The 13,271-nt window shown below is 59.5% G+C and overlaps 1 protein-coding gene across 1 annotated transcript in view; it reads right to left on the bottom strand.

Moving 5' to 3' along the window:
• Nucleotides 1-13,271, bottom strand: part of Lmx1a (LIM homeobox transcription factor 1 alpha) — a 59,972-nt gene that overhangs the window by 2,590 nt on the left and 44,111 nt on the right. Inside the window, exons 4-7 of the mRNA XM_048810228.1 lie at nucleotides 8,037-8,209; nucleotides 5,168-5,245; nucleotides 3,872-3,941; nucleotides 1,412-1,582 (exon numbers count right to left, since the gene is read on the bottom strand). Coding sequence (XP_048666185.1) covers nucleotides 1,412-1,582; nucleotides 3,872-3,941; nucleotides 5,168-5,245; nucleotides 8,037-8,209 — 492 coding nt within the window. The remainder of the gene's footprint in view (nucleotides 1-1,411; nucleotides 1,583-3,871; nucleotides 3,942-5,167; nucleotides 5,246-8,036; nucleotides 8,210-13,271) is intronic.

Genomic DNA, 13,271 nt, shown 5'->3' with positions numbered 1-13,271 from the left:
TGCAGAGGCTGGGCCAGGGGTCTGCAGAGGCTGGGCCAGGGGTCTGCAGAGGCTGGGCCAGGGGCCTGCAGAGGCTGGGCCAGGGGTCTGCAGAGGCTGGGTCAGGGGCCTGCAGAGACTGGGGGCCAGGGACCCTGTAGACTTGGCCTCAGAAGTGGCTCTCGAGAGTCTGACAGGAGTGTCCAGGATGACCACTGCGCTCTCCAACGGAGCACGCAGGCCGAGTGCCTTCTGTTTTCCAAGCTGCGTGGCGCAGGACAGGGAGGGTGGTGCACCCTCAACACAGAAGCCAGGAGGGCTCCTCGTGGGACAGCCGAGGGATGCAGCAGCCAGAGGGGCGGCAAGGTGGCCTTCACCTGTGCCTGAAGTAACCAGGGGCAAACGGTCCAACCTTGTGAGGTCACCAGGGGCCTTCGGTAACATGGCCCCTGAGACTCTGAGAGGAAGAAGGTGACCCAAACCTCCTCTGCCTGCTTACCAAGGCCTAGCGTAAAGAGGCCCCACTGGACTGTGCCATCTGAAGGATGGACATCAGGCAGGTGCTCGTGTGTCCACAGGACATCAGGGATATGCATTGTGTGCACAGATCTGTGCATGGATGAGGTCAGCCCAGAAAGACCCCGCGAGGTCCAGCCTGGTGAAGGCTGGCTGAGTGTGAGGTGTGTGCAGGCAGCGCGTCTTTGACAAGAGAACTCATCTGGAAGGGTGGGGGACTGGGGATTGAGGCCAGGGGTGCTTAACCACTGAGCCACATCCCCGGGTCTTTTATTTTTCATTTTCAGACTGGGCCTCACTAAGTTGCTTAGGTCCTCACTAAGTTGCTGAGGCTGGCCTCAGCTTCCTGAGCTGCTAGGATTTTAGGTGTGTGTCACCACACCTGGCCATGAATTTTTTTAAGTGAGGGAGAAATGTGGACAAAATCTTCATGAGGATTTTGTCTTTGATACTTCTTTTTGGAAGGCTTGCTGAATAAAACTATCGTTTAGCTATCAGCGTAAGAGGCACAGGGATTCCATCTACAGATCAATGCATTGTACTCCTCCGAGACTCTGTGAGTGGCCCACAGCCACCCTGAGGGTGAGCTTTTAGCCTTGCAGCCCTGGGCTCACCCTCCTCGGGGGTCCCCAGGCCTCACCTCCAAGCACTGGCTCACAGAGGGGGCTGGAGGGGACATAAGGGATGCTCAGCGAGGAAGCCTCGGGAACTCTGAGACGAACCTCACTGGTGAGCAACAGGAGCCTTCCCCCTGCAGCCACCAGCAGCGGACCCTCGGGTGACTCTAGCCCTGCTTTGTGGGGCACTTGTCATGCAGGGGAGCCACAGTGAGCATCTGGGAGCTGCGCAGGTGCGTCTGGGGAGGGAAGGAGGGGCCACAGCAGATGGGAGGCCCGTGGGGCTCGAGTCCTCTTACCATAAGGGTGCATGTGATCTCCGGGCATCTGGGGTGGGGTGAGGCCCTGTCGGAAGGGGTCGGAGCTGTAGACGCTCTGCTCAATGGCCAGCAGCTGCTGCGGGGTGGGCAGAGCCGTGTAGGGGTTCATGATCCCTTCCATCCCAGCACTCCCGCCACCATTTGTCTGAGCTGCGGAACAGAGAAGGTGGCAGATCATTCTCGATTTGCAGCCCCGATCCCCACCCGGACCTCACACCCCTCACTACCAGATGCCCATGCTGTGATCCAGGACGCCCCAGGCAGACACCACCACATCTCTCGGGACGTTTGGAAATCACACTCCAGGTCAGACCTACACCGTGTGGGAGTGACCACCGAAGGGTGCAGACACCAGGTGCTGAGAATTACAGAGGCCACCTCGAGCTGCCCCCCAGTGACTGTGTGATGGTGGCTGCAGAGCTTCATGTCTGGGCCTTATCCCACCTTTACAAGATGGAAGGAGCTGAGTTGACATTAGTGGCTTCAGCCTGTGCCCAGCCAAAGGCCCTCACCTTGGAGGTCAGGGATGCAGTGGGACTGGGCAGTTGAATCTTCAGTGCACCCTTGAAACATGGCATTTAAACAAAGGCTTGGATCCACACTCAGGTGTGGCAGCCCTGGAGGATGAACATAAAGGTCCACCAATCACCCATCATGAGCCCTCAGTCCAGGGGGAATCAGGACACCTGACCAGCAGACCTCACCGGCTGACGGGAGGACTCCAGGACACTGTGTGCTCTAGAGCCAGTGTGCTGCTGGTGCCTAGGATCTCGCCTCCTCCGCCTCCCAGCCTCTGCTTCCGGAGTCTCCCCAGGAGCCTCCCCGGGAGCTCTCTAAAGCCAAGGATTGGAGTCTGTGTTCTCGTAAGGCCCCCTGAGTATATTCTTCTCCCCATGAGCTTGTCGCCTAGATGGGATCAGCTAACATCACCCCAGGCCCTCCGAATATCGCAGGGCCCTGTGAGACAGAACTGGCAGGGACCATTTCCCCACCTGAGGATGCACAGCCCAAGGTGTGAGGGGATGGAACAGCTGGTCCCACGCATCAAGGAAAAGCCGAAGCAGCTGTAGCTCCTGACCAGCTCGCTGCCCGATTCCCAGCAGCCCATCCCAGCTCAGCTCATCCCTCTACTAGCATCTCTCGTTGTTAAGTGAGAGTCAGGGAACTCTGGGCTGCAAGGGCCAAATTATGGATCAAGCCTAGCCCAGACATCAAGCAAGCTCAGGGTCTAAGCAAGGACGAGGACCAACGTCTGGTGGCACAGCCTTCAAGAAGCGGTCCGTAGGCCTGCAGCCATGGCCCCCCCGAGAGCTTGTTAAAAACCTAGGCTCTTGGGGCCATACGACCTTCCTTGAAAAGCAGAACCTGAACTTCACCAAGATTGCAGGTGACCTGTGCGCACACTGACGTGGGAGACCCTGTCCAAGGCACAGGCCATTCAAGGAACCCTGGTGGGTGCTGAGTCCTTTAAGAATGACATGGCTCTAACACGTAAGTGTGGATGCTTTCTCCCTAGCACTTCTTGAACACAGACTGTCCGTTCACTCCCCTCCCAACTCCTCATTCCTCCCCTATAAAAAAAAAAAAAAAAAGAAGGTACATCCAGCGAGGGGTGGGTGGAAAGCCCAGCCCAACAGAGGTAGTCAAAGACGACTCCCAAACTGGCTCCAACCCTCACCGACGTCAGAGGTGAGACTGGCGGAGCCTTCGTCCTCTGCGAGGGGGACTGTAACTTCGGCCCACCTTGGGGTTTATGTATTGTCATTGTTTTATGCTATTGTGAAGGGGTTGCTATGGTTTGGAAATGAGTCTCCTCCAGAGGCCGAGGCTAGAGGCTTCGTTCTCAGCCTGTGGCACTGTGGGGGACGGGGCGGCTTCGGGGACCAGTGGGAGGAAGCTGGGTCACTGGCACATGCCTGGAAGCTCCCTCTCTGTCCTTCCAGACCCCCCTGCCTGACGCTGCTTTCTGGTCCCCACGGGGCAGGCAGTTCCTATGCCACACACTCCCCACGGTGCACTGCCTCTCACGGACCCCAAGGCAACAGGCCCAACATGGACGGGAACCCCGAGCCAGACCATCTCTCCTCCGCTAAGCCGATGGTCTCAGGTAACTGTCACAGGGATGACGGGGAGTCTTCTACCAAACTGGCCATCCTAGGAGGAGGGGGACTGGACATGAGAAACAGGACCCGCCCCTGACTCCACGGACGTTCTGATGTGTGCCCCAACCTTGCCCGGTCCAGACCAGGGCTCTGCACGAGCCAGAGCTCTGGAAGTGCTGCTTGGGGCCCACATGCTCTCACGGGCTCCCCCTGGCTCACCCCCATTGGCGGGCTTCTCTCTCAAGTGGGGGGGGCTGGACTCCACCAAGTGCCCGTCACTCATGGAGCTGGGCAGGTGCCGGCCTGGGGCGCAGGGCCGGACTCGGCCAGGGCTTACCAGAACTCAGCCGCTGCGTGTTCTGCTGGTCCTGTTGCTGCTGCTGCTGCCGTCGGGCCAGCTTCTTCATCTGGTGGGAGAGACGACCCTTCAGTGTCGGCCATGACAGGCCACTCACCAGGGGCAAGGGAAGGGCCTGCACTCTCCGCTGACAGGCACGTGGAGGAAGCACCTTCCCCATATGAAGCCAGGCTGAGGAAGAGCACCCCAAGACCCCTTCACAGCTGCTGGGGAGGACGTTCACCCCACAGGAACAGGGACTCCCTCTCAGCAAGGGCCCACAAGGTGGCTTGGATGAGCCAGGAGACTATTCCTCCCCACTGGCCACCTTGAGTTTGAGACCCACCCAGAGCCTCAGCTAAGACACTTGAGCCCCACGTTTCCCAAACTGTGTTCTGTGGAACAGTGGAACATTGGTGCCCTATAATATGTTAACACATGGGGTGTGTGTGTGTGTGTGTGAGAGAGAGAGAGAGAGAGGGAGGGGAAGAGAGAGGGGGGGAGACAGAGAGAGAGAGGAGAGAGAGAGAGAGAGAGAGAGAGAAACACTGCATTTTAAAACAAATGTCTTTACTGCAAGGTTCCCCGGAGGTCTGAGTGCTTCTCTGCTTTATGCCTCCGTGGGGAAGGGAGCCTCTTCAGTGCCTGCTCCATGGAGCCCATTCGGATGACTCACCCACCCCCAGCCCCACTCTGGGGAATTCGGCTGCAGGAATGGTCCCCTCGCCCACCCGGAGCAAACGCAGCAATGCATCCCTTCAGCAGACCAGGGAGGAGGGACACAGGCAGGGGCAGAAGTTCCAAGAGGGCCCACGACAGGGCGGCAGGCCCTGGCCAGCCAGGAGGGCAGGGTGGCAGGGTGGGCCGAGCTGGAGGGGAGAGCGGGAGGGCTCTCACACCACCACGCCAACAGGCGGTCTTGGGCCAGTCGTCAGAGTGCTTTTGGATTTCTCTTTGAAATCTCAAAAATGAAATGAAACAAAACAAACAAAAAACCCCTGGTATCTGTAGTGCACAGGTATACATTGAAACAAATGTGAATTAAAGAGTATGGTTTTCCAAAGACCTGATTGATACTGATGGCTGGCCGGATTCAGAGGCAGGGCCACCAGGAAAACAGACTTTCCCCCAAACAGATGCCTCAGTGGGCCTTCCCCGGACGCCTGGCTGAAGCCCCGCGGCAGCAGGATTGCTGCTGGAGAGAGTTGCTCTCCAGGGAGCTCGGGTAGGTGGCCAGGGCACAGCCCTCTGCTCCCACGGCAGGAAGGGCGACACGGAGGAGGCGAGGAGCCTTACCTTAGCCCGCTGGTTCTGGAACCACACCTGCACCACACGGACGCTCAGCCCCGTCTCTGCGGCCAGAGTCTCCCTCACCTGGAACAAGCAACCGTTATTCCTGTAGAACCCGCGGCAGCACAGTGCGGCAGGAGGCAGAGCGCTTCCTAGGCAGCCCTGGGGAGGCCAACAGGCCGCGTCTGTGCAGAGCCCAGGCCTGATTCATGCTCAGCCAAAGTCAGAGGCCAGACAGGCTTCCCTCCAGGTGGAAAGGAGTCCAGGCAAACAGACCCCAAAGGCCGCGTGCTGAAGGCCTGTCCCCGTGCTGCACGTCCAGAGGTGGGGCTCTGAGGACTGGCAGGATCTCAAGGGCTCCAGCCTCGTCGGAGGATCAGTCCTGGTGACTGAATGGACTGCTGCAGGGACCTGGCGGAGGAAGTGGGTCTGCCCTTGGGGACTCTATCTTGCCACCGGCCTCTTGCTCCAGCCCTCTCTGCACCCCAGCTGCCAGGAGGCCGGTGGCCTCCTGGCCACACTCCCACCAGGACACACGCCTCACAGCAGTGGAGCCGGGGGACCCTGGGTAAGGCTAAATAAGCCGCCCCTCCTTTAACTGTCAGGTCGGGGACCTGGTCGCAGTGATGAACGCTGGCCGACCCCAGCCACTCGGGAACTCAGACCCACGCTCCCAGGAGAGCTGCAGGCGTCCCCCGCTCTGGAGTCAGCCCTAGAAAGTGCCAGATGCTACAGCTGCAGGCCACTGGGGGAGGAACGGGGTGAAGACCGCTTTCCCAGGGCTGTCCACCCTCCCTCCTCCCACCTAAATCCATGGACCTTTGTCCCTCTAACTCAGAGACTTTGGGGGTTCTGCACTGTTACCCTGAGGGAGCCCTTCCCAGAAAGAGACAGAAAATAGGGCCACCTGGAACCCAGCAGGGCCAGTGGACACATGCACTGGGGCCAGGTAGGGACGAGGATGAGGGGGTCCAGATAATAAAGAGATGTGTTTAAACATCTGTCGGCCATCCAGGCTCACAGTGAGGCTGGCAAGAGGGCGGGAGAGGAGCGGCCCATAAAGCAGATTTGCAGAGAGGCCAGAGAGACATGGCCCCCCCGGGAGTCTCCAGAGAAGATGGGATTGGAAAGCGCCCTGAACAAACACGCAGAGAGTGAGCCCCGGGCCTGGGAAGTGCTCCCCCTAATCATGCCACTGGGCTGAGCTTACATGGGGAGGATCAGGCCGGACTCTCAAGGTCCATCCACCCTCCTGCTAAGCGGGGCCTCTGCACCTGCTGAAACTCTATCCATTGCTCAGAGGCCCAGCTCGGAAGCCACCTGTTCCCAGGGCCTCGCCTGATTCCAGAGTGGACGCCCCTCCCGTGGCCCAGGGCTCCTTTGTCCTCCAGCTCACACCCTGGAGCTAGAGTCCTGGCGGACGCCACTCCTCACTGTTGGTCTGAAAGGTGCCCAGGAACAAGCCTCCAGCACATGACCTCACGGAGGCTGGGAAGCCCTCAGGGGAGGGACAACCTGTCCTGAGCAAGCCGCCTCGGGGAAGCCGCTTCCTACCAGTGCCCCCGCGGAGTGCACCTCTGTGAGGGCAGGGAAGGAAGGGCACCTGGTGACAGAGGGCACTGCTGTTCCACCAGTTGTGACCCTCAACCCCTGCCCTGTGGGGCTGCGTCAGCCGTGGACCGCGGGCTAAGCCCCAGCCTCGACTGGCCTGTGAATCAGGGTGACATCCAGCAAGAGGACTTCCCTGGCTCCTTCTCTGCCCTGGCCTCTTGCCTTCGGCCACCTTCATGAGAACACGTCCCAGGAGGGCACTGCTCCTTCAGCCTAGACCACACAGGAGCAGGCGGAGCAGCCCACACCTGGACCCTGTGGGGCCACAGCCCCCCCAGCCCAGAACAGGAAATGACTGTCTGCTGGGGTGACTCAGACTTCGGGCTACCTCCTCGCTACAGCAGAGGCTGAGGAATTCCAATAGGAAGGAGAAAAAGAAATGGTGACCTCTTAAACACGGTATTTCCTTTACAAATTTCAGAAAGAACGATCACTCTCCTTTCACTGTGTAAAAGACAGTGCCCAGTACATGGCAGGCAGCTGGTCAACCATGAAGGCTCAGTGACGGCCACAGTCATTGTGGCAGAGCCAGGTAACTGTCCCAGCACCCACCTCCTCCATCCCACAGTGAAGTCCTGAGCACCACAGGGCACGGGGTCACAGGTGGGCTCAGCCCCAGCCTCTCCTGCAGGACTGAGCTCCGCCCCCTCACATAGGGAATGGCCGAGCAAACCTGGGAACCGGCGCCTGGCTGCACGGCCCCCTCCCCTCCCTGGTGGTGGGAAACAGGGTGACAGCTGGACAGCCCTTGGGCCCCGTGTGATGGACAGCACAGCTGCCGTCAGCCTCGGCCTGCTCTCCTTTGGACTGTGGTGTAGGGAGAACACACCCCTCTCTCATTAAGGCCCGAGTTTCTTTATACCAGGTTCACTGCAGCCCCCTGGTCACGGCCCCTACAGGCACGGAGGGGGCTTTCAAAGCCAGGGTCCATCTGCACAGAGCCGGGCCACTCCACCAAAGGAAAGCCTATAGCTCGAAGGGGTCCCCGGCACACAGCAAGGAACAACCAGGCCACTGCCTCCCACATTTTTTGTCACAGCGTCTTAGTCTACACCAAAACGAACGCTTCTGTGTGTGAATTGGCACCACACACGGAGGCCCGGGGATCCCTACCACACCCCAGAGTCCCCAGCAGAGCTCAAGCCCTCTTGCACAGACTGACCCCTCTTCCCCACCACCGGGACCCCATGTGCCAACCTCCAGAGGAGCCTGGGCACCCAGAGAAGCAGTGCTGTCCCCTGCCCTCCCTTCTGCCCTCCTGTACCTTCCTGCAGGGCTTGGAGGACACTTCGAACGAGGCCTTGAATGCTCTCCTTTGCTGGGTGGTCAGGATGGTTCTGGGGCGTTTGGGGCGCTTGTGGTCCTTGCCGTCCTCAGAGGCTCCCTTCCCCGCCCCCGGGGTGGACTTGCAAAGGCTCTCCTCCTCGTCACTTTTGCCTGAAAGAAGGAGAAGACGCTGCAGGGAGTTCCCGGAGGTTCCTGCAGGGGGGTGCACACCCCGTCAGGACCACTCTTGCATGCAACAGCCCGCGGCAAGGACCCAAAAGCTCCCAGGAAGAGCTAAGGAGAGCACTTTGAATCCAGGGCAGGAACCAGGAGGTCCAGGCTACACCCTGTGTCGCCACAGTGCTCCGCCCTGGCTGGTCCAGCGTGTGGCCTCCTCGGCAGGAGAGCCTGCTCATCGGCCTCCCCTGAGCATGAGGTGAGCGGCTGCTGCTCAGGCACCAGAATGCTGCTCGGCCTGCAAGTCGGCAGTCGGTGCTTGTCATCAGGAGCACCTCCCAGGCCTCAGCTCAACACTAGTGCACCGCGCCTCCCAGACACCGTGAAGAACTCTGCTCCAAAGGCCATCGGGGACCAGCACTGGATTGATCACCTGCAGGCTGAGACCAGTAACCCCGATCACCCATCAAAACTGCTGTCCATAAAATAAATAACCCTTCACAGAGTAACTGCAGACCATGTGAACTGCTTCCATTCCGTAAGCAGCAGGCAGCAGGGTGACTTTTAAAGGGGATCAAGACCTAGTACCCAGGCTACCTCTTGGGAAGCTGCGCCCAGGCTCTGCAGAGCCCGTGTGAGGAAGACTTCCTGTACAGGGCCCCAGCCACATGAGCCTGGTCCCTGACCACTTCAGCTGCCACCCGAGCAGCTCCTATCGTCTGGCCATCACCGAACTCCCATTTTGGCTCCACCAGGGCCTTCTCATCTGAAGCTCAGAGGCCCTGTCCTCCTGCAAACACGTGAACCACAGCTTGGGCATGAAGGACACTCAGCCGTGAGTCCCCTGGGCTGAAGGGGCACCTAATGCAGGCACAGCCCAATGCCAGTTGTCACTTCCCTGCCGCTTCCTCACGTGCAATAATGCCCACCCAGTGGGTGTCCACGGAGTCCTTCTGTGCAAGCAGCTGGGATCCTGCCATACAGGTGGTGCTTAATAGGCGCTGTCTTTTTCCTGGGCCTCCCTTCCTCAAGAATACAAATAAGAGACACTGAAAGGTCGAAAAGTGTCCCAGCCAGGGTCCTCCTGGCTAGGAGGCTCCTCTGGCACCGTCTCCTCTGTGTGCCTTCCTGGGGACAATGCAGCTGGTCTCGGTCACGCTGGGTGAGGGGCTTCAGGTCCTCCTGGAAGGGGGAGACTGACCCTAGGAACTGAATGCCTCAGGAAGGTAAGAGACCCTCCCAGAGGATGAGAGGTTCACCCTGCAGGCCTGGTCAGTCCTCTGCTCAGACCCACCCCCCACCCGTCCCTATGTCCAGGGAGGCCCCCTGGCCCCAGGGAACCTCCAGTGGCATTTCTGAGGAAACAGGCTGACATCCCACCCAAGTGTCCTGTGGAGCTCCTGCCAGGGTCATGCGGCTCAAGGATGAGTCTGCCGGGCTGTGAACACTTCTCCAAGACCTAGTTTTCTCATCAGGAAGAGTAACTGTGCCTAGCATGGTGCACTCGCCTGTACTCCCAGCCCGTCGGGAGGCTGAGGCAGGAGGATCACAGGTTTGAAGCCAGCCTCGGCAACTTAGTGAGGCTCTAAGCAACTCAGCGAGACCCTGTCTCAAAACAAACAAAAAACAATAAAAAGGGCTGTGGATGTTGCTCAGTGGTTAAGCACCCCGAGTTAAATTCCTGTTAGAAAGAAAGAGAGAGACAGAGAGAGAGAGACAGAGAGACAGAGAGAGAGAGAGAGAGAGAGAGAGACAGAGAGAGAGAGAGTTGTGACTATTGTTGAAAGTAAATGAGGGCTGCATGGGAAGGCTTGGGCTTCCTGGAACATGAGAATCACCATAACTACTTCAACACAAAGGACCTGTCCTCAGCCCTAGATGCCTGTTTTCAGTTGCCAGCAGCCTCGTGTCCAGGGGAGGGCTGGGTTCTGGTTCTGGACTCTGGCATTTCTCTCTCTGCAGAACTGACCCCAGCCCACAGCGAGTGGGCTTTGTGCACTGTCCCTGATGGGGACATCACAGCTTACACACTGAGACCCGTCCCCTGGGTGCTGGCTAGTTCTGAAGGTGGTCCAGGGACAGGATGGCTGCGGTCCTCTGGGGCTCTCTGTCACTGTGCTCACCTTGCCTAGGGCACATGCCTATTCCCAGAGAGCTGCTCTCCTCCATGAACCCACAGGGAAGAGGGGCAAAAGAAGGGCCCAGCAAGGTGGTGCCCCGCCCCTCTCCACACCCTGTCACCCTGTCAGGAAGCTGGCTGTGTCCAGAGGGAGGAGGCGGAGGGGGAAGAGAGGAGGAGAGGGGCCGGGCCTGCGGGGAGAGCCTGCTCTGGAGTCTCTCGCGACCCCTCTGCCCTTGGGCATCTCACCCCCTTCTTTCCTCAGCCCCCATTTTCCTTCAAGCAGCCCCAGAGGAGGGGTCTCCAGAGTCTCCATAGCACACCAGAGAGTGAGTCTCACAGGCTTTGCCCTGACACAGAGGGCAGCCTCAGGCCGCTTGAAGGCTGGCTCTGTTCACTGGGCGAAAGTGAGGGCCACACATGGACGGGGCTGCCCAGCAGAAGAGAAAGGGAGCCTTTTCCAGGCGTCCCCTTGGCAGGCAGGACCTGGCACCAGGCCAGATGGGGCTGCATGCTGTGGTTTGCTGACCCCTGCCCTGGACCTCTCCAAACTGCTCTCCATCACAGCTTACACCTGCGACCCCTCCCCTGGGCTGACCCTCGGGGTCCTCCTGGCACCGTCTGAGGTGTGCTCCCAGTCAACAGCACACATTCACTTGGCAGGACATGCCTCTGCCCGCCCCACCACCCAGGGACTCTCGGGTGTCCTGGCAGGTCTGGGTGAGAGACTCTGAGGACGGAGGGGTGGAGGGGCACGTGGCACCTCCCACATGCAGGCAGATGCCACGCCCAGCTGGCCATCGCTGACCCTCACCTGCTTCAGCCACCGTGTGTAAACATTAGGGGCATGTGACATCCTCCACTCTGCTCCTGGGACGGTCTGAGTGCCCTGCTCTTTCGGCAGTGCAGACCTGCTGGACGCAGGTTCCCATTTCTCCTTGGAGAACAGGTAGGACCTGGACTGCAGGCTTTGAACTGGCCAAAGAGAAAGGGAAGCCCCCACGAGCCGGTGGGAGGGCTGCGAGTGGAAGATGAAGGGAACTTTCAAACAGCAGAGGAGCGGCTGCCAGAGACTCCCACACCCAGACGCGGGCTGTGGCCGGGCCTCATAATTTAAGCCGACACCCCTCAGTGGAGATGAAAGGAACACCACTCGCCCTCTCCCACAACAAATGTCAACATCCCCGGAGGCCGTGGAGACAGGCCCAGCATAAATCTGACTCCTAGAGGGGAGGCCAGAGAGCTGGTCTCCACGCACGGCCCACCAGGGTGAAATGAACTGGCTTGGCACCAAGTCCAGACATGTTTCTCGGGGCCTTTCTTGTAAAAAGAGTGTCTGCAACGGCTCAGGCTGCCACTCCCCCGCTGCTGTGCCTCCCACCTGCCTGGGACCCAAGCAATCGCAGATGAAAGCCCCCGGCGTGGTTTATGGCTGGGAGACGGAGGCGCACTACCTGTGGGGCCTTGTGGATGCATCTCAGGTTATGGGAAAAATCCCAGCAGCCCATAAACAAGAGATGTCCGAGGGTGAGGGAGGGAAGCAGAGACCTCAAGCCAGGGAGGGCAGAGGCAGGAACAGCCGGCCACAGACGCAGTGAGCCTCATAAACGTCGGGTAGGCGGGGAATGGAGGAAAGGACTGGGGTTCTCTGTGGGTGGAGGGACAGGGGAAGAACAGGGAGGGATGTATGAAGACAGGAGGTGTAGGAGCTCTTCCAGCTGCGGCCCTGCAGTGCGAGGCTGCAACTCCATTCTTCCCTGAGGAATTGTGTCACCTCTGGACGTGAGGAACTCAAAGCAGCACTAAAAATCCAACAGGCCCCAGTGCAGCAAGTTCAGAGAAGCAAGACCCAGGCAGCTGCCGCCTTGCACACAGCTCTCCAAGGAGGCCTCCACCTGCCAGCAAGAGCTCCCAGAATACTCCACCAGGAACCTTGCACTTGGTCACTCCTCGATGAGCCCCACGGAGGCTCGTGTGCAACACTCTGAACAAGGACACCCCTGGGACAACTCTCCTCCCTGCCGATCAATCGGAGGACAAGACCCAGCAGCACCTGCTGAGGGGAAGGACACCAGGGCAGGTGTCACCTGCGCTGACAGTGAATGACACAAAAGATGGACAGAAGAGACAAGGGATGCTTTGCCAAGAGGCAGGTCACCTGTGACAAGCAGAGCTGACCTGGGAAGGAGACGCGACCAGGGAGACTCCTCGCACTCCACTGCACGCAAGGCCGAGTGCCCTGAGCGCAGGGGCAGGTGGAAGAGTCCGTGCTCCTAAGGAACAGAAGCTGACCTGGGGAGGTGGCCTGCAGGGTGAAGGACACCCACAGCGTGCGGCGAGCTCCTCGGACATGGCAAGGACGGAAACCCGCCATTAGAAAAGAGAAGCATCAAATCACCAGAGAAGTTAGAGAAGGGAAGGGGCCCGGGGTCAGGGAGCAGGTGTCCGGAGAGGGGCTTAGCCGGCCAGGAGAGATGCAGGAGAGCGCGACAGAATGAGTGGGGCGTGCCATTTGGGGGGAGGAGGGGTGCCACCTGGGCTTCCTGGAGAGGTTGATGTTGGGGAGCGGATGTCATTAGGAGGATGGACATGGGTGCTGGGGAGGGGCTCTGCGGCTGCCTCTGCACAGGAAAGCGAGAACCCGCGACACAGGGCATGGTGTGCCAGGACGCACGGGCCTCGGCCTCTGAACTGTGGTGCTCATGCTCACACCTGGGTGGCAATGTCAGCCTCAGGCCTACTTTGTACCTGGGCTGAGGGAACCTCTTGGGTCCCAGCACTAGACATGGACCCTGAAAAGATAAGCAAATGCCCATGTCCCAAACACCAGCTCTGCACCCAAACACCAGCTCTGCACCCAAACACCAGCTCTGCGCCCCAAACACCAGCTCTGTGCCCCAAACACCAGCTCTGCACCCAAACACCAGCTCTGCACCC

The sequence above is a fragment of the Marmota marmota genome, unplaced genomic scaffold (assembly GCF_001458135.2).
Source record: "Marmota marmota marmota unplaced genomic scaffold, marMar, whole genome shotgun sequence".
NCBI classification, from domain to species: Eukaryota; Metazoa; Chordata; class Mammalia; order Rodentia; family Sciuridae; genus Marmota; species Marmota marmota.
Note: the sequence above shows the minus strand (reverse complement) of the source record. Positions and strands in the feature narration are given on the sequence as shown.